General features: G+C 40.6%; 1 protein-coding gene across 3 annotated transcripts; it reads left to right on the forward strand.

The window, feature by feature from the left end:
- The first annotated feature begins 99 nt into the window (after positions 1-99).
- NUP58 (nucleoporin 58) lies at positions 100-27,005 on the forward strand. 3 transcript variants are annotated; one of them, XM_028726357.2, is made up of 16 exons: positions 101-445; positions 2,875-3,011; positions 4,131-4,166; positions 5,554-5,703; positions 6,420-6,551; positions 7,185-7,295; positions 8,517-8,541; positions 9,715-9,780; positions 10,935-11,109; positions 11,680-11,759; positions 12,775-12,893; positions 13,594-13,676; positions 15,167-15,368; positions 20,564-20,662; positions 22,656-22,751; positions 24,777-27,005. In XM_028726357.2, exons 1-16 carry the CDS (start codon positions 336-338, stop codon positions 24,944-24,946), a joined length of 1,791 nt encoding a protein of 596 aa, XP_028582190.1. In that variant the 5' UTR covers positions 101-335; the 3' UTR covers positions 24,947-27,005. The 3 variants fall into 3 exon arrangements, with proteins under 3 accessions (XP_028582192.1, XP_077783218.1, XP_028582190.1); XM_028726359.2 differs by lacking the exon at positions 22,656-22,751 and having other exon boundaries at positions 100-445; XM_077927092.1 differs by lacking the exon at positions 4,131-4,166 and having other exon boundaries at positions 100-445.

Below are 27,005 nucleotides of genomic sequence, written 5' to 3' on the forward strand. Positions count from 1 at the left end.
TTTATCTTTGCGGTCCACTAGGATTATCGAAAGTTGTAGGAGGGGGGAAGAGAGAAAGAGCGTCCTCCACAATCCCATGGTGCCGTGCGGCTGCGCGCATGCGCGAAGGGAAAAGAACGTGCGACGGAGTTTCCCTCCGACGTTTATTTGCGGCGCCGCCGGTGGCGTAATTCGAGCTCCCGAATCTTGCCGCCTTTTGAAACTTCCCGCCGGGGAGAACTCCGAAGAGCCGCAGCCTGACAGGGCGGCTGCAGTTCAGAGAGCTCCGGCCGTAACGACCCCACATCCCACGCTTGGGAGTGGGGGGGGGTCTCCTTTTCCCCCTCGCCGCCGCCATGTCGGCGGGCTTCTCCTTCGGAGCCGGGACTCTGCCTTCGGCTACCGCAGCTGCTGCTGGTACTGGAGGCGGCGGCGGAGGGGGCTTCTCGTTTGGAGGCACCCCGAGGTAAGCAGGGCGTGGGGGGGCGGGGGAAGTGTGGCGGCACCTCGGGCGGAGCGGGGAGTAGACTTGGCCGGCAGGGCTCGGTTGAGGGCATCGCCTCGCTGCCATTATTATCCTCGTCTTGTTACGTAGAACACGCGCGCCCAAGTTGCTCGAGGCTGCGCACGTGGCTCCCTCCCCACCCCAACCCTGTGAGGTAGGCTATGCTGTGCGGTGAAAATATCTCCCATCCCCAGCTTCGTGGCTGAAGCTGGGATTTTAGCCTGGGTCTTCCAGAGTCCACGCTGGGATTTATTTTAGAAGTGTGCTGTGAACAGCAGCCGAAGTGAAGTACTTAAAAAAAAAGAAAGAAAACTCAACTAGAATTTCTGCGATAAAAGCATTATTATTATTATTAATTGAATTTGTATACTGCTCTATACCCAGAGGTCTCTAGGCGGTTCACAGAACAAAAGATAAAACCACAAAAAACATAATCAAAAACAACCAAATAACCCCCATATATAATAATTGCCACAATATGTCCAGCTTGCAGGGTGAAGTGATTTTGGATGTCTCAGAAAGAGCCACAATGAATAATAGCTAAACTCAAAAGCAAAACCTAAGATGGCAATTGTAGTCACACATTGGGTTAAGTCCCATTGGGCTCAGTGGGACTTGCTTCTGGGTAAGTGTGCATCTGAGATGGTGAAACTTGAGGAGAAACAAGTATGTCCTGTGAAGAATATTAGATATCTGCAGATTGCTGGCTGTTTTCTTTTGGACAAAATAAAAAAAAAAATCCTTCCAGTAAGTTTGTTATTGGTATGAGCTTTCGTGTGCATGCACACTTCTTCAGACATCTTCTGTACTTAAGCCAGCTGTACTCAGCTTCTCTGAAGGAATAATCCAAACATCATGAGCCTTCTGCTTGTTTCTTTCACACAGTGAAGCTTCCAGAAGCCTCTTGAATTAATTAAAATAGGAAAGATCTCTACACATCTGACCAATACTTTCTGTACCAAGAAATGCAAACTGATAAGGCCATGCCTGGAAATTCACTTGCCATTTAAATAATAATAATAATAAGCAGGTACATAATGTTGCAAAGCAGAGTGTTCCTGTTCAGCTCCCCCACCTCCCTTGCTCCCCCTGCAGCAGCCAGCCACTATTTTATGGTTGCTGAGCATCCTCATTCCTCACTGAACTCTTTAGGAGGTATTTATGTATTGGTTTTTATTCTCTGTATATCTTCTTGAGTTTCTGTTCTTAAATTTTCCTGTACTTCTCCAGCAGTCAGGATTCCCACTAGCCTCTTGTGTTTTCGATGGTGCTGTTTTAAGTACATAAGATAGCTGCTTTCACTATTAGCGTAGAGGATGATAATGATGGAAGGAGTTTAGGCTAAGCTCACCATCACATTGAACACACTACGTTTTTGTGTTCTTTTCCCCCTCAATGTTCTTTACACTGATTGCTCTGTGTCTGACACTCAGGGTGTTAAAACATGAAATAAACTTTACAAGTCCTGATAAGAATAGCTGTCAGATTTTATTTGTGTTGTACTCACAGTTGCTTTCCATATTATGGCCATGATAGAGCTCATCTGCACTGTCTTATAATATATTACATTCGTACTGTCGTAACTTTAAGCCATTTAAACTTGCTGGTTACATCATTATTAATTTTGCAACACAGACATTCCATGTCTGAAATGTTATATGAGATCCAAAACAAAGTTGACAGCAATTATAGAAGCTGCTTGTTGTGTTATTACTGGAGAGCCAACAGCATCACGTAAACTTTTCTGCCTGATAGATGATGGTGAGTGAACAATAGTAGAAATTGAAAACCATGTATGAAATGTGTTGCATTGCTATAAGGATTTTTTTATTCTACTTTAGTCTGAATAAGAGCTCACTTTTAATCTGCTAATAACTTCTTTTAAAACTTGTTCTGGGATGTGAGAAATAAAGTTAACTGTATATCCCCGGGATAGTCAGGCCCTACGCTTCAGACTGAAAATGTAAAGAATTTTGTGTTTCCTAAAATATTTCCAGTAATGTCAGAAGTTTAGTTTAAGAGCCGCTTCATTCTAGTGGACTGTTTTTGATTCAGCTTGAGTTGAAATCACTAATGTCTTTGGGTCTCTGTCTGTCCCTTTCCATATAGGGTTCTGAAACATGTAATTAGTTACTTGATTATGTTAACACTGCAAATGCAATTGGTTGTTTTAAGCTAAAATAATGACAGTTTAGCAACAAAAAAGGCAATATAAATCTTGGTTGACTTGAGGGTGAAATATCTGCTGGTAGCATTTACGTTCATATTAAAAGGAGAAATATGGAAGAGGCATTTTGACTTTCAAACTGTTCTGTAGAACTACTGCAATGAAGAAATAAAAAAAATGAATGTGTGTTAAATTTAACTAATTTATTTGTCTTGTAATGTAGCTCAACTGGAGGGCTTAATTTTGGGACATTGGGCTCGACAGCTACAGCAACTACAACCGCTTCATCGGTAGGCTTTGGAACTGGACTTTTTAGCTCAAAACCTGCCACTGGTTTTACATTGGGAGGGGCTAATACAGGTAAAATATTATATTTCTACACTTTTAAGATGAGACAAGTATAATGACATTTGAAATGTGTAAAAAAATATAGTAGGTTATAAATAACCGTATATGCATTTGGTTAAAAATAACACTTTATATACCTGTATACTAGACAAGCATATATGGAACTGTAGTTGTTTGCATATACTGTGTAGTGATATAATATACCTTTTTTGCTTTTCTCTTTATGCATTTTTTATTTTTACTTTATTTTGTTCAATTGAAAAATAAAAAAGGTGAGCCTTGAACTGGTAATAGATTTGAGAGTTAGTGATGAGAATTAGTGGCAAAATGCAGGAGTAGCTAAAATTTCAAATTATATTCAGTAATTTTGCTCCTTGCCAAAATATTTATATCTTCATTATTAAAAGCACTCTCTGGTTATATAGTATTATTAGAGAGCTGATAATGTATTAAAAAAAATTTATGCATTTTACATATCTTAATATATCAGTTATACAGTTGTCATTGTTTCTCTCACACTCTGACTTCCACACACATCCCTCTGGGGGGTTCTATTTAGTCCTTGTTAAGCTGCATCTCCTTAATTACCACCCCTCTTCTGCTTATTTTATCTGCTGCTCATAAACCTAATGCCACTTGGAAGTTTATCTGATTGTTATATTTCTTTTAACATTCGCCAAAGTATTCCCACTCTTCTTTTATATCCAACTCATCTTGATTTCTTATCTTTGCAGTCAACATTACTACTCTGCATATTCTATTAGCTTATTCTGCCAGTCTATTTTTGTCCTTCAACCTTTAGGCATAAATTATTCTGGCCGCTGTTTTTGCGTAGAGGAAAAAAGACTTAAGTACTTTCTTGGGTATTTCCCCCTCTACTATACTTGGTAAGAACATCTCTGGTTTCTTGGGAAATGAGACCCTTAACATCTTTTTTAGTTCTGAGTACTGTATATCATCTCCCAATACTCTCTGGCTTTCTTACACCCCCGCCACTTGTGTGTAAATGTCCCTTCAATCTTCTGATAATGGATTTTAAGTCACCAATTTGGGGTAAGTGATAAATCTGTTAGGCAACAGGCAATAGAAGTGTGGTTTATTAAACTCAGGGTTTTTTCTACTATTACACAGGAACAGCAACCTCCATGGCTACAGGATTGACACTTGGTAAGTGCTATATGTTCAAAGCTAGCTTTGCATTTTCTTTAAATGGGGTGTGACTTTCAGAGCTGCCCAAACAAAAAGTTCTGGATTTGGATGATGAGAGACTAGGAATGCTGGATAAACCCCAAAGATGACTAAAGTGTCAAGAAGAAAAATATGAAAGTAAAAACTGTAGATAATGGTACATTAAGAACATGTACTCAAATATTTACTTGGTTGGTTCAAATCCAGGTGTAACATTCAGCTCCCCACCTCCTTTCCACGGCCTTGTTAGCCTTCCTGATCCCCAGTCTCCAAAGCTCTTGGCTATTCATGTGTTATGATATGTGCTATTCAATTTCTGTGACCTGCCTACGTGATATTTTCCCATTATCTTTCTATTTGTTTCCCTGTTTTCTTCATGTTCTTTTTATCAAGTCTGTCTCTTCCTCCCATTTTTCTCAAAGGTGCCTGTATTCAGGCCACAACCACAGTCCATAGCCGTCAACAATTCTGCTTCCACACTCTGTATAATCTGTTAAGGGCGTCCCATTGATATGAGTTAGAATTGAGCTAGCATGTCTTGGTTGTGATCCCATGCCTGATGCAGCTTGGGTGCCATCCTGGACTGGGCCCTGCTTCCAGGTATCCAGGTTGTAGAAGTGGTCAGAAGTACACTTTTATCAGGTGCATCTGATTCTTCATCCAGTCGCTCCTTAGTTAAAAGGACTAGGCCACTGTCACTTATGCATGGTGATCTCTGAGTTGGACTACAGTAAAGTACTCTATGTAGGGCCACTATTGAAGTTGGGTAGTGATAGCTGGTGCCAAATTCTTCTGCCTGTGTTTTGACCGGAATGGCCCAAAGAGTATATTGTGTCGCTTATTGTCCACTTGATCTGTCTACAGTTTCTGGCTACTATCCTTGGTCCTGATGGTTGTCCTGTAAAGCAGTGAATAGCTTGGACCCATTATATTCTAGGTTCTCCAATGCTCTGAGATGAACCAGAAACCTTGTTTCAGGTGATACATATTAAAAACATGAAACTTGTCGGTGCCCAGGGTTGACCTTCCCCAGTGGTGGTGATGATTTTGTCATCGTATCCCCTGGGAACGGCTGACAACAGTGTTGGGAAGCAGTGCATATATTGGTTGTTGTTTTAAAAAGAATTTCAGAAGCATTCAAAATAATGGGAAGCTTGGCTATCTCTTACTGCTAGTACATATTGCTAAATGTGTTTCACTGCTTTGAGTCTAATGGAAGAGTGATTGGAAAAATTAATGTGGCTTTGCTCACTTTTCACTGGTTATATACAGATCTAGAGTAATAAATTTAGAATTCTTAATTTTACTGAACATACCCAGTTTAAGTAGATCAAAACAAGAATGGCATTTTATTGTTCTTTTATAGGCACACCTGCTTCTACTTCTGCAAGTACCCCAGGACTTAGTCTAGGATTCAGCAAACCTGCAGGATCAGCCACACCATTTGCTTTGCCTATCTCTTCTGCCACCTCTGGCCTCTCACTTTCTTCTGCTCTTGCATCTGCTCCAGCAACAGGTAATATACACTTATAGTTTTGTCTTTAACTCAAATTTCCATTGTTCACAAACGCATAATCGTAATTGTTCCTAACAAAGAAAACAGGTGAATCAGTGCAGTTCTGATAAAGATGATTGAACATTCACATAATGGTATTAGTTTAGTTTGGTACACTGAATTAACTTGAGAACATGGTACATTATAGGGAAGCCAGAATGAAGGATGCTGAAAGAAGCGCCCTACGTCTGATAAGAGGAGAAAAGTGCCAAGAAACTTTGCTTTGTTTGTCATCAAAATCCCTTTAACTGCACAGTGATGTAAGATTGGAGCGTATACATCATGCCTAAGGAATACTTGCCTCAGAATGTATGCTGTAATATTGGTGTGGGGGATCTGTAGCCCTCTAGATATTGCTGGACTACAGCATGTATCATTCCTAACCCTTGGAGTTGAGCAACATCTGCATGGCCACAGATACTTTTCAAAATTTGCTTTCCTTTAAAAGGATGTCGGTTGCCCCAAGTCCTCCGGATGATTTAGTGCAAGAGTGCTTAATCCATGCAAATAAACGATGACAGCGGTAACAGCAGGTAGAATTTGTGAAAGTTTCTGCCATATTGTCCACAACTGAATTCCAATAAAGAGTTGTCTATTTAGCAAGTAATAATATAGCTGTTATTATGAAGGAAAATCAGCATGCATGTCTTCAGCTTACACCTCTGCTTAATATTCAGGGTCCACTGGCTTTACGCTGAACTTGGGAGGCACAGCTCCAACCACAACAGTATCCACAGGACTTTCTCTTGGGGGAGCCTTAGCTGGTTTAGGAGGGACACTCTTCCCAAATGCAAGCTCAGCTGCTACAGGTGACAAGCCTTTTATGTGCATTTACCTCCTCAGATTTGTCCAAGATGTGCGTCTTATCAAGACGGTTGAGATACTGTGTGTTTTGCTAATCCTGTTGTGCTAGAACCAAGTAATTGTTCCTGGTCCTTTATTTTGAAGTGCTTGGGTTTGTGGTCATCTACATTAACAACTAATAAATGAACAGCATCCCTTGCTGTGTTCCTATCTGAAAACTAGAAATAAGGTCAACAGAGAGTTTTCAGTAGTTAAGTTGCTTTCTGAGAGTTTCTGAGCTCAGTGAATCAAGGATGAACCTCTGCCCACCTTAGAGGTTGGAATAACACCCACATAGTTGGGTGTTGATATTTCTGGGATGATATCTGAAGCTCATGGCCTTATCCCTACCATTTTTGGCTGGAGGGCAGGGTTGATGATGAACACAATTTTTCATTGTCTACACATACTACAAGTCTTGTTTTCCCCATATCTACATATGGGCTCTAGCTGGTGAATGTAGACATAACATGCCTTTGATTTTCACTACTGGCAATTCATTGAGGATATATTGCTTCAAAAATGTTATATTCAGACTATTTTCAATACTGATGCATGACAATAAGAAGTCTCTGATACAGTTGATGGATTACTTTCAGGGCTCGGACAGAATGCTTTCGGTTTGACTCTAGGGACGGCTGCAGCACCTGCTACTACAGTTAATGAAGGTCTTGGGGGCATAGACTTCAGTAGTTCTTCAGATAAAAAGAGTAAGTTTTTGTGGACGCAGCTTGGAAAGGTGTTTCTCCAAGAATACTTACGAGGCACTGGCTTTTTTCTGTAACAGCATGGGGACTCATTAAAACAACAAATGCTAAATCTATCTTTTTAAATAGGAAACTATTTAATGAAACTAACTGCTTTATTATTCTATTGCCCTGGGGTTTTGGTGCCTGGTGCTGAGGCTTGTGTTCCCAGTTGCCCCACAGCTCACCAGTACAGTCCACGTCAGTACTCCAATACACCAGGAGTAGGGAATTTTTGTTCTGGCCAGATTTCTACCCCCAGGCCATTTCCCCAAATCTGCAGCCACGTCACCTCTGATCTCAGGTGTGGAGCAGGTAGAGACATGGCTGGATCAGCTGCCTGCACACCTGAAACCTGCAAAAAGCAGGATCCAGCTCTCTGTGCACCAGTTGATGCACAGAAAATTCAGTTCTGCTTGGTTCAGGTGCTCAAGTGCATTCTCCAGGAAATCCCTAACTCTGCTTGGTCACTTCTCCTCCTCCTTCTCCTCCCATATACTTTCCCCCCTGTCTTTATCTCCGACTGAAGCTCCTATTACAGCATGGATGGGGAACTTGTAGCCCTCCATATGTTGTTGAATTACAGTTCCTATTATCCCTGAATGTGGGCTGTGCTGACTGACCAGTGAGAGTTGTAATCCAAAAGTATTTGGAGGGCCATACATTCTCCACCCTTCCCTGCAGCATCTGAAACTATGCCTAGAGCCCCCATAGGATGGATAATAACAGTGGTTTTAAAATACCAGGTTATTTTTGTTAGAGAATTGCTGGTTTTTTTTAAAAAAAGAAAAAATACACTATTTGAAATCTGAATTTTATGCAGACGTGTTAGTCTGTACTCCAAAATGAAATAATTGCTACCTATCAAAATATGCTTTGAAAACGTCTGACCTGAAATTGGTTAAATGACACTATCAGTGCAATCCTACCCGTATCTGGTGACCCTTAAAGTAAAACAAGTCAGGGAACTGGCTGCTGTTTGTTCGATAGCGGTGACCCAGAAGCTAGCATTTTCCCAAATAATATTTGAAGCTTTTAGCCGAGGGTAATATGGGTGGGTATCCTTTTTAGAAAAGAGAGTCATCGATGGTGTTCAGTATAAGAAACCTATTGATATTTTCATAATTCAAATTTAGGAGCATGTTTTTGTTTATACTAAGAGTTTTAACTTCCTTTCCCCCTCAGGTGACAAAACAGGAACGAGACCAGAGTAAGTGTACCAAATATTCATAGCTGGAAAAATACCTGTTGGGACTAGGTGCCTCTTAAATGGAAGGCAACCAATAGCTGCTTATTTTATTTAAGCATACATAAATTTCTGTACCGCTAAATATTCTCAAACCAAGGTACGTAAGATCAATGTTATAAACTAAACAAAAAAAGACAGAGATCAGAAGAACATAAAATGGGTCATATGGAAAGGTAAGCTTGTGTGAATAAATGTTTTAAAGTGGTGTCTTAAATGAAGCCCAGAAGATGCCTGCCTAATATACAAAGGCAATGCACAATATCGGCGCTGCTATCCCAAGTACCTCATTCTTATGGCTGCATAACGTATATCACAAGGGACAGTTAGTAATGCTTCTCCCAACAGATCTCAAATAGGCAGGAATGTATGGAGAACGGCGGTCCTTCAAGGAGGCTGGTCCCAAGTTATTTAGGGCTTTATATGTTAACAGTTGCACCTTAAATCTGGCCAGATAGTATATTGAGAGGAGATTCTTCATCACTGGTGTTGCATGCTGTCAAGGAGCACCACCAAGCTCCTAACCTGCTACAGAGACAATAACCCTGGTCAGAAGAGGCAAGTTGGCCAACCCACGGAGCCTGCATATTGCCAGGATTCCAGCTTAGTTTATTGGCCCTCATCTAGGCTACCACTGCACTTGGACCCTGGTCCAGGGCTTGCATGGCCACACCTGGTTCATGGTGCTTTCCCGATGTTGGACTCCCATTTCCATCATCCCTGAGGCTGTTGGGAGTTTACGTCAGTGACCCCTAAAGGGTACCAAATTGTTTACACTTAGTGGACTAAATTGATTGGGTTTAATCTTCGTGATAACAAGTTAGGATGATGAAGTTGGTGCAGATTTGACTGAAGTTCCAGAGAGGAAGGTACTGCTTCAAATAGTATGTTCATTCTCAACACTAGTTTCTCATTTCTGTAGAAGAAAGATATTTGGGGTTGCTGGGGTAAATAATGAGAAGGTTTTCCAAAACTTTCTTCCGCTGCTGCTTAATGATAATTGGGGTAGAACATTCAGAAAATTCAGTGGTTAATGGGCTTAGTGCAGTTCTTTGCATCTGTTGTGTTAAATAAAAGCTGCTGCTACTGCTGTTTAGAGAGTGTCATGCTAATAATGATGTACATGTCTGTTGGCAGGGATAGTAAAGCCCTGAAAGATGAAAATCTACCTCCCGTAATCTGCCAAGATGTAGAAAATCTTCAGTAAGTATTTCCTGGGTCCTCGGAATTCCAGATATCTTTTGTTATTGAAATTTACCTTGAAGGTGTCTTGGACTAGTAAAGGTAAAGGTAAAGGTACCCCTGCCCGTACGGGCCAGTCTTGCCAGACTCTGGGGTTGTGCGCCCATCTCACTCAAGAGGCCAGGGGCCAGCGCTGTCCGAAGACACTTCCGGGTCACGTGGCCAGCGTGACATCGCTGCTCTGGCAAGCCAGAGCCGCACACGGAAACGCCGTTTACCTTCCCGCTAGAAAGCGGTCCCTATTTATCTACTTGCACCCGGGGGTGCTTTCGAACTGCTAGGTTGGCAGGCGCTGGGACCGAGCAACGGGAGCGCACCCCGCCACGGGGATTCGAACCGCCGACCTTTCGATCGGCAAGTCCTAGGCGCTGAGGCTTTTACTCACAGTGCCACCCGCGTCCCTCTTGGACTAGTAAGAGTACTCTTTTGTTCACAGTTTCAAAACACTTGGTTTTGACAGCTGTGGGTATACTGCTCCGCAGATGCTCTGAAGGTACCTCAGGTCTTGCTTACTTGAAGTCACTTCAGTAAAATGTAACTGGTGGGTTGCAGGCTGGAATCAGCCCACAAGGTCCTTCTGTTGGGCCCATGATCCTTGTCCACTCTACCACGGCTTTTCCTGTTGTTCGGTGATGTGAGGAGAGTTCTCTTGGGAGAGGGGAAGATGACGGAGGGGAGAGACTTAAGCTTCTCCCCTCTTTGCAGTGCCTCTCCCCAGCACAGCTCAGATCTGAGATTGCAGCTCAGGAATGGGAAAGGTGGAAATTGCTTTTCCATGCTTTGCGTTAAGAAAGGGAAGTCCGTATTGTCAGTGTGTGATGCAGAAGACAAGCACTGAATTGGCCATGGTGAAAGAGGTGTGAGTGTGTGAGAGAGAGGATGGGGGAGAGGGGTCTTTGTTGTGTTTTGAGATGTGGAGAGAGAGAGAGTGGGCACGGGCACACACACACTTTATCCCCAAACCACCATCAGTACGCAGCCCTGACTACTTTCCTCTGAGATTTCCCAGCTCTGAGGAGAGAGAGGTTCCTTAGTCCTGCAGTAGTTCTGAATGAAGAGCTGGGGTTGGGGGCATTGCATGGATTAATTCTGTCTTCTGATTTCTCCTCTCCCAGGAAGTTTGTAAAAGAGCAGAAGCAGGTCCAGGAAGAAATTAGTCGAATGTCCTCCAAAGCAATGCTCAAAGTGCAGGAAGACATTAAAGCTTTGAAGCAACTTTTATCAGTCGCCGCCAGTGGATTACAGAGAAACACTCTTAATATTGATAAGCTGAAAGTGGAAACTGCTCAGGTATAAGCAACTCTGCTGGGGATCACATGCTAGCCCAAAGCTAGCAAAAATGATAATATTCCTATCCTCTTGGAAAATGTAGGTCTGCTTGCCTAACAGGTGTGCTGGGCAGTCCTTGATTTGAAGCAGCTGAGAACTTTGTTTACTGTACAACTGTAACAGTATAATGTTTGCTGTCCTGAAAGGTTGTTTCCGTTATACAGAAAACTCATCACTTGGTATCTGGCATTGTATCATGTGCTTTCCCAGTAGAGTTCACTAGGTCTAGTCTTTTCCAGCTCCCATCTATTAGGTTTTTGAAGCCTCTGGGCAAAATTTTATTGCAGCGGTCCCCAATTAAGTGCTGTGTCCCCTTGTTTTTCAAAACCCCTGGTCTAAAATTATAGCCTGATTTGTAATCACATCCCATTCCTCCCCCCCCCCCCCAATAATAATGAACATGGTAAAGTTCATCCTTCAGATATTAGCTAATTAAATTATCAGGAATAAATTGTTCAGTGAAACAGGTGTGTCATTTTATTGAACTGCAAGAATTACAAGAGCCATTTTTCCCACCTCATATTTTTGTAGGAGCTTAAAAATGCTGAAATAGCATTAAGGACACAGAAAACGCCGCCTGGCCTTCAACATGAAAATTCAGCACCAGCAGAGTGAGTACAGCCTTGCATGTCTTGCCTATAATAAGTGTTTTTATATTGCATGTTCTATAGTTAGTCATATATTGTATACAGGTTCAAGCCTTATATTGGATATGGGTTTAATATAAAATACGCTTCTGTATTTGCATGGTTGGTTCACTCAGACTGTCTTGTATCTCATGCTATAATACTGCACAGGGAAAGTAAACTAAATCTGAATGTATTATTTTACATCCACAAGCAGAGTATGATAATCGCTATGAATCCTTTGCAGAGATATTCTAGGGACTATTTCTCTTTTGCACATAGTTCTAAGGGATCTGCCTTCTGAGCTTCTTTCAAATAGAAAGTAATAGTTCGTTTCTGGCTGGACTGATTTCTCACTGTAGTGGGAGGTGTTTCCTGAGAAATAATTATAATTAGTGTTTTTTCTTTTAATTGGGGGCATGATTTGAATATGGCCAAAATAATTTAGCTGGGTGGAAAAGACAACTTCTTTAAATTGCCTTTTACAAGAAAAGGTTACTGTAATATGGTAGGCTTTCCCTGGCTTTGTTAATAGGGGGTGTATATAGAGACATGGACTTGAAGAGTTGGAAGGAAGCATGTTCTTCATCTAGTTCAACCCTCTGCAATGCAGGAATCTTTCTCTGAATGTGGGGCTCAAACCCATGAACCTGAAATTAAGAGTCTCACACTCTACTGATTGAGGGAACTCGACTTCTCCTCCCCTACTCGTGATTGAGAGCAGTTAGTGTGTACACAGGTTATCTGGGGGTTTTTTATCCTGCTTTTCATCAGAAAAGGCTTCCAGAGCAGCTTATATAATTAAAATAAGACAGTTCCTGCCCACAGGCTGACCATCTGAAAGATGTGACAAAAAAAGAAAAGGGAATTGGACAGAAGAAAAAGAAAATAAGCGAATTCAGGCACCGTTTCTGAAAGTTTAAAATTAGACATGAATACTTTCTGTAGAGTTCTTTATTCACTCCCATCATTTAAATGCTCTAAAATATACTTAATTTAGCTACTTCAGGATCTTGGTTGAACAGTTTGAAGTACAACTGCAGCAGTACAGACAACAAATTGAAGAACTGGAAAACCATCTTGCCACCCAGGCAAACAATTCCCATATAACCCCACAAGGTAAAAAGTTAGTGATTTCACCAGTTGCCTTAATTGATATGTCATACCGCACTTTTTGCATCTGGCAGACTTGCAGGGATTTGTGTTCAGATGTTGCCAAGGCAGTAGAATTTGGACACCCCTTAGTGTCGGTTTGATTCCAAATTTAGGGCCGAAGATACAGAAGCTAACATAATTGCTGGGATCCATAAGGTGGGTTCACACACCCAAGTGAGGGCTGGCACCAAAGCATTGCTTCTTTTCTTGCAAACAACCTTCACATATATGTCCTTTGACTACAGAACCCAAGCATTTTTAAAAAATCTGAGTGAGATCCTGCAGGATCCCCTTGACCAATGCTTCGCGTGAAGAGAGGCTTAGAGGAGGTTTGAGTCTGTTTACATATTCCACTATTATTTGAGTTCCTATATCACTACATTGAGGATTTTGTATCATACTTCTCAAGTGCGTACGTTAGTTGAAATGATGGCCTAAGTCTAAAGAAAGAAATAATCTTGGTGATAAAACATCAAAAGGGCTGTCACCTCCATTCTCTGTATGTTTAGAGACACCTTTTCTTCCCCCATCATATTTTGACAAATCCCCACAGCTTCCTTAATGCAGTGGTGGTTTTATGTGGTAGCTTTATGGCAAATTACGTGGTTTCACTGTGAATTTATATTGCAATGTGACTTGATTTTCAAATTTCCCTGTCTTACAGATTTATCCATGGCTATGCAGAAAATCTATCAGACATTTGTAGCTTTAGCTGCACAACTTCAATCCGTACATGAAAATGTGAAGGTAAAGATTGCTTTATAATGTAAAATTGTGACACGATTATCTGGCTTCTTTATGGAAAAAGTATGTTGATGAATTGTTCTGGCTCCTAGTTCAGACTCCAGTGCCTTTTTACTTCCTGCATTGTTGTATCTTCTTAGATTACTTTCTACTTTTTCTTTTGAAATGGAACATGTTGCTGAAATGTTCCTTGAGGGACATTAAAGCTAGGAGTTTTTGAAAGTTTTTTTCCCCAAAGGTCAGACAGTTAGTCTAGCAGCTGTTTCCTTGCTAAATTCATAATGTGAAGTTTTTTAATTCTGAGAATCATGGGCTTTCAGAGGCACTGTTTCTTTTCACGGTGCTCAAGTTACCAGGTATCATTCAAAATAGTACTTGATAATCTTGAATATTTTTGAAGTGGAGCTGATTTCTGTCTTCATTTATTGTGAGGTAGCCAGATATTTACAGTAGGTGTCGCTATACACCTACTAGGCATTTAAACTAGGGGAACCAAGGATTATTTCTGTTGCTAGTAACATACTGTATTCTGTCATCTGCTGTGTTGATATCTACTGTGAGTTCAGCAAGGGAAATCCTAGCTAGTTTTGTTGTAGAAGCATATTTATAAAAAATTCTCTCTTGCCTTTTACAATAAACCAACTCAAGGTGACTTGCAGTAGTAAAACACGATATAACAAATGCAATTAAACCAAAAAGATAAAACAGCAGTCCAGGAGATAAAAGGCCATTAAAACATCTTGCATACTACTTAAATGCCTGAGAAAACAGAATGAACTCTGCCCAGTTTTTGAAAGATAATGGAGTTGACAGCAGGCAAATGGGGGTGGGGGAGTTGCTTATCTGGGTACCACCACAGAAAAGGCCCTTTCTCTGTTAGTTATTCAGCAGTGCCTGGAGATGTGCATTTCTCCAGAACCTAAACTGACAAGAAAGTTCATGTAGCAGAAGATAGTGGTGTAGATATTAAGGCTTTAAAGGTCAAAATCACTCCAAACTGAGCCTGGAAACTGGAAATACCTTCAACATTTACTTAATATAATAAGCCACTTTGAGCTTATGGAAATGTAGAGTATACTTTAAAAAACAATACATCTCTAGTATTTTGGTTCCGTGGATCGCCTCTTATCTTTAATAACTGCCAATGCACTTCAGGGCCTGTTTTCCAGTTTGTAGCGTTGCCATTGTAAATGTTAGCTCACTTGGTTAGAGTGTGGTGCTGATAATGCCAAGGTGGCAAGTTCGATCCCCGATATTTGATATTCCTGCATTGCAGGGGGGTTGGTCTACACCAGGCAAACTCGGCCTTCCAGGCGCTTTTTGGTACTACAACTCCCATCATCCCTGACTACTGGTCCTATTAGCTAGGGATGATGGGAGTTGTAGTCCCAAAACATCATCAGGATCCCTTCCAACTCTACAAGTCTATCATTCTATGGCAAACCTTTGAAAACTGTACAATCAACTAAGATAGCCTTTGCTGTCTTTTTCAGATGCTCAAAGACCAGTATCTTGGTTACAGAAAAACCTTTTTGGGGGATGCTGTGGATGTGTTTGAGGCCAGGCGAGCGGAAGCAAAGAAGTGGCAGACGGCCCCGCGTGTTACTACTGGACCGACCCCTTTCAGCAGCATACCAAATGCCGCAGCTGTTGCCATGGCTGCAACACTTACCCAGCAGCAACAGCCTGCTACAGGTCTGAGTGCATTCAAGTTATAGCTTTTAGTGTTAACACAAACGGTAAACTTGTACGATGTTTTATATGAGGTCTTCCTTTGTGTTGGAAATTTAAAAAAAAAAATTGTGAGTAACAGTTCATCAAAACGTAGGTAATAGAAAAAGCGGGATAGACTTAGCAATAATTATATACCCAGTATTTAATCTTGTGGTTTTTTTATTTGTAGTAGCTTGTTTACTGTATTACTCAACCCTTTCGAATGTGAGTCTTTGTCATCTCTGAATACACGTAGGAGAGCTTATCTCTAAAATTATGACACTATTGTATAAACTTTCAAATTTGTTGGGAAATCCTAATTCAAATTTGTTTTCCATTATAGCACTTTGTAATTTGAAATTATGCCTCAAAAGGTAGACGAATGTAAGGACCATTAAAAATATTAAGAGAGTTGATTAAAGTAGTTCAGAACTGTGTATAGAAATTGGGGAGGGTGTAATTGAGGTGTTGATCAAGGGTGAGCAAAACATGGGTAGAAATTAAACAACTTGGGGATGGAGATGTTGACTTACACTTTATAAAATACTCCAACAAGATATCTTACTGACTGACATATGGCAGTCTAGGTGCTTGAAGTGAGAAGCTAGGTGGCTGCTTCTTTTAAAGTGCCTACCTTCCAAGGAGTTCGGGATCTGCAGGTCGCATTTAGAGAAACACTGAAACTAGATGACTTTGCCTAAACATGGGTCTGAGCCCATGTAGCAGTCTCCCTTCTGGACATATCAGAGAGTTTCCTTGGCTCTTGGTGTCCTGTCTCCATCAACCACACCTTTGTGTTTCTGATGCTGGGCAAAAAGCAACGCAGAGCATTTCTACCTAGAGAGGTATTAAATGAGGTGCTGCTGTTGTAAGTATTGGGATCTACAGGGTATTTCCAGCTTTAACATACAGTTAACTGTTGACAGCTGGATACTATAATAAGTGAATCCAAATAGAACATGATGAGATCGAAAGGATTGCTACATCCTTCTAGCTTACTGTGGCAATGCAATTTATTCTTTCCCTAGAAGTGTGCCGAAGTATGACAACTTTGGAATGCATTCCCCAGTTGTTGTTGGTTTTTTATGGAGGGAGGTTTGAATCTGATCTTTAACTACCATAGTCCTCTAAAATCTTTTCCCAAGGCTGCTGCAGCAATGCTGCCTAAACACTTTGTAAAATAAGGGGAAAGCACTTTACCTGGTAGGAAACCTCTCTCAGAATCCAAAATATCCTTCCTTGGAAGTGAAATCCATTCATTCAGTGGAGCCTGCTTCCGTAGAAGTGTGTGATGGATTGCTGCAAGTGGGATGGATCCGAAGGCCTGTTTAGTTTCGATTTTCTTTTGCACTTCGGTAGTGTACTGTAAAGCATAGAAGAGAGCTTCTGTGAGTGGGAGGCAGCTGCCCCTTACAGAACAGAAAAGGCACCTTTTGTATCCGACCTTTTGCCTTTTCTTCTAGTACCAAGGCAGCAAGGTAGGGAAGCGAGTATTTGAATTTGTGCCATCGCTGTAAATTGTATTAGGCCTCGAATAGAGAAAATTGCAAAAAAAAGAAGAGAGGAGGCCGTTAATTTGGAGGTGCAGCTGATAATGTTATAGCAGTGTATCCTAAATGGTATAGCTGTAGATAACTGTGAATATTGAAAGTGTCAACGGAATTTGGAAGGGCCGTAGCTCAGTGGGCAGAGCATACGCTTGGCATGCAGAGGTTCTAAGTTCAATAAAGGTTGAGGTTTTTGGACAGCAGGGTTAGTAAAGCCTCAGACACTGGAGACTCGCTGCCAGCCACAGCCATTTGCGGCTGTGTGGTTTTCCACCAAAAGTAGCCAAGAGGTCGCAAAAGGTATTGCTCGTTCTGTGAACTAACTGGCTGTCTTCTTCGATTTGTGTTAAAGAATATTCTGTAACTTAAATGTTGGTGAGGTCTGGTATTTGTGAAGATTCTTGTATTTATGACATAGGGGAGTTTCCCTGGAATAGAAAAGTAAACTTCCCTGAAGTATGGCAGCAGAGGCCATAGGGTTGGTTTTGTTTTGTTTTTTACAATCACGCTACTTTCAGAAGTCAAACATTCAGTGTTAATGAGTTTTGCCAGCTCTAGGATATTTTCTTAACTGGAAACAAATGCCTGTGAAATGGTTGAATAGCTGGGAATAATGGTGACTGCTCCACTGTAGCAGAGCGCCTCACATTCTGCTCAGCACAGGTTGTATTAAAGCTGTTTAGCCTAGGTAAAGTAGGAATTAAAATAATTTATTGTCTTCTTTGATAGCTGTGTCATCAAGACGTTTTCAGGTAAAAATAGTTTAGTGTAGTTACTGCCTTACGTGTGTGTTGCTACTGACTAAGCAATCAAGATTTGATTGGCTTACCTAAAAAGCACTTTGCCTTGCTGTGTTCCAACGCCTTCTAGCACCTAAAGTTTTAGGGATACCCTAACATGTTACTGTCCAGATGCTGTTGGACTCCTCTATCTCCCATCAGTCCCAACAGGCCTGTTCAATGATGTCAGGACTTGTAGTCCAGCAACATCTGGAGAGCACAGCATTGGCTACCCTGGTTTGTTGTGTCATTTGACTCTGCAAAGGGTGCAATCGCTGGAAATATATTCGCTGGAATTCGCCTGTCCAAATCATAACACTTCATAGGACCCTGTGCTTGAGCTAGTTGTGTGGTTAAAATCCAATGCCTTGCCACAAATTGAAGCTAAGCTAGGGTTAATTCACTTTATTTAGAAATAGGCTTAGGCAATTTTGGTTGCACCTTTATTGTCAGTACGAAGAGACTTGAGCAATGATATCTTGCAAACCTGGAAGGGAGCGTTGCTGATGTTTACCGTAAACGGGCTCTTAGTAGTGAGCTCTATTTATTTAAACTAAAATTGCTCCTTAGGAGAAAAATATATAATTTTTAAAAAATATAATGCAGGTAATTATAGTTTAAACTATTTCATAACATGTGATCCAAAGGTGACAATGTTTACTTACATGTTTTGGCATGGACTATCTCTAGTGTTACCTAAATTATGTACTCCTAACTTTTAAATGAGAAGTTATTTGGTTTTCTGGCGGAGTCGCATTGATTCGAGATTGCTATTAAGTTGAAAGTTTGTCAGCTTTAACTATGAAATCCTGTCCCCCCCCGTAACTTGAATATAGGTCTGTTTTGAACTATTTTTAAAATCTAGAGCATGCTTTTTATGCAAGCTTGGCTTGGGGGACTTTGGTGTCATCAAACTGTTTAAAGGTCTTCCACCAATGGTGCCTCCTAGGATGGAAAACTGAGACACTTCCTTTAAAAGAGAACACTGGACACTTTTTTTGTTAGAAGCCTAACTTACTTTGGATTGGAATTTTTTAAAGAAGCTGCTTGGTAGAGAGTATATCAATTTGTTTACATCTAGTTTTTATCTGTCAATGCAATGCTTGTTCTTTGAAAAGAATAAAACGTTAGATCCTGGCTAAATTAGTTGAACTTGGTTCCCACTGAAATTGGTGGGATAAATTAGTCAAGACTTTCCTTACTTCCTACTCCTTTCAGTAGAAATTATGTTCAACTGGCTTGGTCTGGATCTGACCCAAAATCTTTAGTTAGTGTATAGTGCATACTTGGAATACAGAAAGAACCTCAACTTGCCAAATAAGTGCTAAGTACTAATTGCAAGTTCACAACTCTAGTTGCCCTTTACAGCATAATTCTACCTTGAATATAACAACCTCATTTTTGCATTGGATCACCTAAGGTCTGGAGATGTTCCTTTCAAAAGATGCAATGCAGAACAGTGCCTTTTGCTTGATATTTGGCGATCTGTTTAATTAGCAGTTGTGAGAACTTGAATCTCAAGTGTTTGTATATTTACAAGGCCAGAAGGGGACCATGAACACTGTCTGATTTGTACAATACAGCCTAAAAATTGTCACCAACTATTTTATTTTATTTTCAAATGGCAGTCATGGTAGATGAATGTACTGTAATGCAATAACGAGGCAGAAGAACTTGACAAATTTTAATTGGGAAGATCAATATCCAAAAAGGAAAATTGAGAACCCCTAGAATCCTGAGTACCTTTTGATAATTAAAAAAACCTGCTGGTGATCATATTGCCAGTTGTCCTTTACTAGCATGCATTAGAGTCATTGCAGGAATACACAAATATGAAGATGCAGGCACAGCATTTGAACTTGTCAAATCCTTCAAGTTTAACTAATGCACTGTTTGCTGTGCTTAAGGGTAGGAATGCTGACTGTACTGTGAAAACTCTTAAGTAGCTTTTTATAAGTTATGAAATTAACCTCCAGATATTTTGTTATAACTTATTTATAATGAGGGGCTAGTACATAGTTCCCTCCCCACCCCACCCCGCACAGGACAATGGGTTAAAAATATCCATTTAATCTTGGCATATAAGCATGGATTTTGGCAGTGTGCATATGTAGGGAAACCACTGTCTCTAATCTTCTAAATGATGTTAGAAATTTCTGAATCTGAAATCTTGAATGTATTGGTTAAGGTACACATCTGTGCCTTTTCTGTAAATGTTTATTTAAGCAGGCAAAATGGTTGTAAATGTAGCAAAGTTCTAACAACTCAGTAACTATCATTTTTTTGTGTGAACCAGTTTTAATTGTCATGTTTTGACTTGCTCTAAAATGATCAATAAATTTAATAAAACAAAGTCATTGTCTTGTGTTTTATCAACTTGTTTCACTTTGTTTTTGGTGGGTTGGTGTTTTTTTTTAAAGAACTTGGATAAAATACTCAAATGAGTATTTAATATCAGACATTTATAACGTGGTAATTTTAACCATGTTCCTATAAAACTTGATTTTTAAAGAATCACTTCTAGCTGCTTGTAGGATATTCAGATATAATTCCAGCAAGGAGCAGAAATTCTAATTTACATGCTGAGTTGTCATAATATCATGGTTTCATGCTGTGGCGTAATATGCTAGGCTTACCAGTAGTTTCATCTTGTATTGCATTTCGTACCTTAAGAAATTACTGATTCGGATGCTAAGATAGTTTGGGGAGGAATTATTATGAAAGTCTGGGTGCTTCAGAAAGCGTTTGTTAAGCTGTGATTATTTACTCTCTTTAATGGAAGGGTTTACATCATGGATCTCTGTTGCGAAAGAGTAAGGCAAGTTTTGTTTTCATTTTTTTTTTACACCAGGGCCACAGCCGTCTCTGGGAGTTAGTTTTGGAACGCCATTCGGTTCAGGTATTGGCACTGGCTTGCAATCAAGTGGCTTAGGGTCTTCAAGCCTTGGAGGTACACTTTAACTTTTTCTAATGTTTCACTGAATTACTACTATACAGCACTTCCTGAATTGGACTAGGCAGCACACGTCACCCGTAGAACTAAATTCTTAAACGTCTTATGCTAAATAAGCAAGATCAAGCCCCGTAATCCACATGAATTCATACAAAAGCACCACCAGCCTCTGGTTCTGTACTCTCAACTTCCCATTTTGGGTTAGAAAGCCTATTGCAATTGTAAGCACCCATTGAGAGAGTGGGACAAATCTAGTCCTTATTTCCCTATTCTCAGCCAAGATGATTCATTTGCGTTGCCATCTCCATCATGCACCCTTCCACTTAATCTGCCCTGATCTCTATGCTCATTTGGGCATCTGTTTGATAGTGTGAGATCACCAAGACTTTATCCTTCTTAGAATACATCAAGGCATCTCATCTAAACCACTTCTATTTAAACAGACATTTTGTGGGATAGAGATGACTGGTTGCCTAAATGTATAATTAGGCTTCTGTTCTTTTGTGTTTGCACATAGATATGCTTCTATTATTTGACATGTGCCTTGATCGTAGGGAATAGGATGCATTTGGAACCTAAATATAATTTCACTGTTGTTGGTACCAGCTTTTTGGCCTATTCTGTTTATATGTTTTAGGATCTATTCTGGGAATTGGCTGGTAAAGCACACACTTCATCCCCTGTTGCTGATACGCACAGAGAGGAGTTCCATTTTCCATTATGCCTGAGCAACCATGAGGTTGATAGATCTCTGCGGATACTGTAGAATAGCCACAGCAAAACACCATGTCAAGCATGTGTTGCTAAACTGGTGCATTGGCAAATTTCCCTTGAAGAAATGACCCCTTTGCCATCTCCTGGTCTTTAAAGTCTGCACATATTCTGTGCGTGTAAATACTAGTTATTGTGTGAGTGTGTACAGGAAATCCGTGGAGAAAAGGAGAATAAACCCAAAGCTGTCAGAAACGCAACAAGAAGCACTGGTGAAGATACCCCACCATATAAAGTAGCTGAGATTAGCTGCAAGAATAGAATAGCAAACCGAGAGGTGCAAAAAGCATTGTTAAAGGATATCAAATCTTTTAAAACTTGCATGAGCTGCAGCGTACTACTTTGCCATTTGTGTTAGGTTTCGGTCATGATTCTCCCTTCACCTCCCATTTCCAGAAATGGAGGCGTAAGCGCAGCTCTCTGTAGTTTCTGAGTATACATATTCCTATTGCTCAGTAAACTACCAGCCCTATGTGGTGGGAGCAAGTGGAGTGTGAAACCGGCCTTCCTGAAGATTCTTGCCAGGTTATTGCTATTTCCAGCAATGGGAGACGCTCCACCCATTTATTGCCCTAAGTGGAAGTGTGGGAGTTGAGATGCAAGACTTCCTTTCCAGCCATGTTTGGGGAAGAAGGTGGGCGTTTTATTGCCTCCTTAGTGAGAAGGCTGATGATATCTTATGCATGCTTGCTTGAAAGCAGGTCTGCTGAAATCATAGCAGTATTTTATTTTCTTACAAGTAAATTCTATAAGTGGGGGTAGAACCCTTGTCTCCCAAAGCAGAACGTTGGAGGGAATCTTACTTGTCATTTACTCAACCTTGGGTTTGACAAGAATGCCAAACTACCTTCTGTGTCTGTCCCCAAATGTCTAGTCCAACCCACTGCCTTCTGCAAACACATCCAGGTTTGACAATGTTAGTCCTTTAACTTAATCAGTTGAACCTACTACGCATCTCGTTTCCCTAACTTCCCTAATCTATTAAGAGCAATTGAAGAATTTGTGTCTGCCTGCAGACTTTTCTATTTAATCAGACTTAATAACAAAGTCTCATGCAGATAAACCCCTTTTTTAACCTTCCCAGGGCAGTTCAATAACAATAGCTCCAATGCTGCAGAGTATATGTTGAAGAGACATTGTGGAAGGCCAATTCTTGAAAGCGATCTAGCCCTGTGTGTATCTTAACGTGTGTTCCCTGTCTTCACTATTGTTCCACCAGGGTTTGGAAGTAGCTCTGCTTTTGGAAGCAGTGGCACGGGTGCACCGTCTTTTGGATTTGGAGCTACAAATAAGCCTTCAGGAAGCCTTAGTGCAGGTTTGTTCTGTTCTGAGTGTTAAGGTATTATAAGTTATCAATACCTAACGCATGGCATCCACCTTAGTCATTGCATTCAAATCTTCTGTTTGTGGAAATTATAGTTTTCAGAATGGTATTGGAAGCTCCCATTTGAAGAAGGATAATTTAGTAGATTAGAAAAGTGTTTTTCATTTCCTTCTCGCAAGCTCAGTAGTGCGAATCCATAGGCCCTTCCAAGGGAACTTTGGGCTTGCTTTTCTCAAATACTGTCTCCCTCAGTGCTGCATAGCAAATCTTTCGAAAATGAAGAAAACGGCATTGTAGGGTATGATACGATAGATTTGCTACTTAAAAGGAAGAAGTCATTTCAGCAGCTTTATAGAGACATGGTGATGAGCTAGCTATAGATGCAGCCATACCTTTCGCTGGAATGCAATTTTGCATACTAGCTTGTTTCAAAAGCACCAGTTTCTGCCAGCTCATTTATTGCTAGCTAATCTAAACCAGCTATTTCTCCGAACCACTTGCACACCTCTCAGTGAAGCATTGGCAATTGTTTTATGCCTCTTTATTGTAGTTAGGCAGTAACTTTGTAAGTTTACTTTTGAGAAAAGCAAATCCATATCTATTCTGGGTGCATGTGACTAGCTGTATGATGGTTCATATTCTAGCCTTTGTCCATTAAAAGGACTCGAAGTATCTGCTGCACTTTTGGGGTTAAAAGTAAGAGTTGTACCTAATACGTTTCCCAAACTGGGTACCCCTCAGGGTGGATAAGGTCAGGTTTTTGGATTATGTAGTCTTTACGTACAAACCACTTAAATACAAAAGTAGCCCTATTGGAATATGCTTAAGAACTTAACTGCACCTGCAGAACTACCCTCACTATAGACTCTTCCTCCCCGCCCACTGAATGTAGATCTGATGTTTAATCAAAACACCTTTCCTTGAAGTTATTGTAAGCTAATTGGCTATCACCATCAACTCATGGTTGCAATGTTAATTGGATTTCCAGCTTAATTATTAACTTCCTTGGATGGGTTTAATATTAGGGTGGAATAGAAAACGCTTAACAACTATTGACAATATGTGCAAGGAACTTTTTCTCATCAGGTAGCTTCATAGACTTGCTCCTCACTTCATGTTATTGATTTATTTACCGTTAGAATATTTCTAATCCGTCCTTCATTTAAAAGCTTTCCAGGGTGGTGTGCAGAAGGGTGAATAAAATTAATTTTCACGACATGCAAATAGAATTTCAAGCCAACCAATAAATGTAACAAAGTAAAACAAAGCTAAAAACAGAATACCACACAATTCCAAAAACCATTTAAAATGCCCTAGCCAAATGGGAAAGGCTTCACTGAAAACCAGGTAATATCAGTGCCAGATGTTCTAGAGTGGCACTCTGACAACCTCCTTTGTTAAAGCATAACATACCTCTGCTAAAGATGGTACTATCCAGATTTAGTGTTTCTCATAAGTATCTTAGTTTTTCAGGACATGCCAGGTCCTGTTTTCTGGACTCATCGGAAAGGAAGAGAGCTTCTCTTCATGGCAGAAGGGTTCTAATGTGCTGCTTCATTTAACAGCTGGTTCTCTCTAGAAGCAGCACATAAGGCCTCAGGTTTCTTAGTCCCAGGGCTTCTGTTTTTTGTTTTTCTAAATTGAGCAGTTGCCATTCCTTTTCTGTTGTCTGGTCAGATATTTTTGTATATGCAGGTGATCCCAGTGTCTGCCTCAGGGGCACAATATGTAATTGGCTCTGCCCCCTGAGCTGCCAATTTCCATTTGGCATGACCCCCCCCCCCCACCTGGCTCCAGCTGGTGTACCTGTCAGTTCTAGTGAAGAAAAGAAAAAAGTAGATCCCATAAGCCCTGGCGTCTGTCCATGCCTGGTTTAAAGAACCAGAACTTGCTTATGACCTGCCTGAAATTTATTCCACAGCTTCAGTACAGTAGACTGTCCCTAGCTGCCTTGGCTAGGAGACTGATGTGATCACAGCGTCTCTCACGTTCAAATATTTTCCCCTCCTCTACAAGGCTTTGGCAGTTCGAGCACATCTGGGTTTAACTTCAGCAATCCTGGCATCACGGCATCTGCTGGCCTGACTTTTGGGGTGTCCAACCCAGCCTCTGCAAGTTTTGGCACAGGAGGACAGCTTCTCCAGCTGAAGAAACCCCCAGCTGGGAACAAGAGGGGGAAAAGATAAATGTGAAAAGGGGGGTGGGAGGGATAGGGTCAGAGAAAAGGGACAACTCATTGGCCTAAGTCATCCTGGGGGGAAATCTATTTTTTTAAGCTGATATATAGTAGGTGCTTTGTGTCCTTGGAGATTTATAACATTTTGCTACTTCCCATTCTGGATTATAAAACGTAATTGTAACAAACAGCTATTTTTTGGGTGACTCAGAACTCACGTAAGAATCCTTTTTTGTGGGGGGGGGGGGTCATAGTTTTTAGATATGCACTTCATTATTAAGAAACTGTGTAAAACCATCTATTTAACCTAAGATTAGTAACAGGATATTTTTGTTAATATGCTTTAAACCATATAGAGAGATGCATATTTGGTTTCCTTGTACAGGTAAAGTATATTCTAGTACAAATGCTTGAGTCCATGTCTTCTGTTTCTTGATATGGCCTTTTAAAAAACATCAGGGTGGTTTTGTGAATATGTGTGTAAATATATACAGTATAAACGCACACTCGGATATGTATATGGGTACATACCATGCATTTCAGACCTTGTCTTGTAAGACAGAACGTTTTCAAGTTTGTGTTTTGGGTTCTTTCTCCCCTCCCATGTTGTGGCAGCATATTGGAAAACCAGCTGTAACATTTACTAGTGCATGTGAGACATTGTGGGCTGTTTTGTCTGTTTTCCATTTCTGTTTTGTTTTCCATTCAGTGCTTTAAATGAACTGGATGTTCAATGTAAACGTTCTCAGACCGGTTTGGTTCTCAGCTGTGACAGTGTGTCTTTGCTGTACAGTTGCTCAACTGCAGCCACGCGAACTACAGGTAGATTTTTGGAGAGCTGATGACTGATTAGTGCATTCTGAAACGGCCTTAGTTTTCACAAACAGCTCACACAAGCGGTGTGGTCTCGCGAGAAGAATACATGGGAGTGATACTGCAGATGCTTCCCAAAGGATGCTTTGAGGATGCAGAAATGTCTGCCCATAAAAATCAGTGTGCTGCTCTCCCGTGTTGGGCTGTTCACATGAGCAGGTCATGTGCACAAGTGGTTTGCATAAGATGGGGATGTTTTGGAACAGATGGGTCCACTTAAACTTAGGGCTCACTTCCATCCTAGAGCAGACAGTCTCTGCTTCTCTCGTCATTCTGCATGAATTGATGCTTAGGCATGGTAAGAGGCTACGAAGGGTCGATCACGGCAGGACACTTGAGAGTAAACTACAATATTTGACACAATTACAATAGTAATAGCCTTGCATTAGTTGAGCTGTATCTCCAGCTCAGTGAATGTTTTAAAACAGAAACAACAGGAACATTTATTGCCTTAAATGAGGGACTACAGTCATAGTCCTTGAACTGTGTTGCCAGCACAGACCCCATTCACTTCACTGGGGCTTGTGCTAGGCCATCTCTTTTGAGGGCCGGGCTGTAAATTAGCCCATCATATCATTGCTCTGTGTGTGTGTGCGCGCGTGTGTGTGTTTGTGTACAGAATTTTTGTGAGGTCTAGCCTTTTTACACAAAGAATATTTTGTATATAATTCCAAGCAGATATTCGTAGTTCTCATCTAGGCACCTTTAAAAACAAAAAGATAAGTCGCGCACGTATGTATTCTCTGGTTTTGAAGTTGGTTGCTTTCAGGCATTACTATTTTTGTAAGTTCTGCCAGCGTTTTTTGTCTTCGTTGGACAGCAAGTCATCCGGCAAATGTGTGAGTCCTGAGTGTGATGCATTCAGAAGTAAGGGGAATAGCTTACTTAACACAAGTCTTTTCACCTTTATATATGAAGTATGGGCCGTTTTTCTTTTGGAAGGAGGAAGAAATTAAACTTGACAGAATTAAGGAAAACTTAAAAACAAATTTCAGGCCACAGTTCTGTTTTGAATTTGTATTTGAGCTCCAGCAAAAAAGATGTGCAAACTTGGGTGTATGTTAACTGCTTTTTACAATATTAAAATGTTAAAATTTCTTTGTATATAATTTGTGAACCTATTTTTTTAACTGTGTTGTCTTTGTCCATATGTGCATCTTTTCTGTTCTACAAATAATAAAACGGATTGAAGTGTG

The sequence above is a fragment of the Podarcis muralis genome, chromosome 4 (assembly GCF_964188315.1).
Source record: "Podarcis muralis chromosome 4, rPodMur119.hap1.1, whole genome shotgun sequence".
In the NCBI taxonomy this organism is placed as follows: domain Eukaryota; kingdom Metazoa; phylum Chordata; class Lepidosauria; order Squamata; family Lacertidae; genus Podarcis; species Podarcis muralis.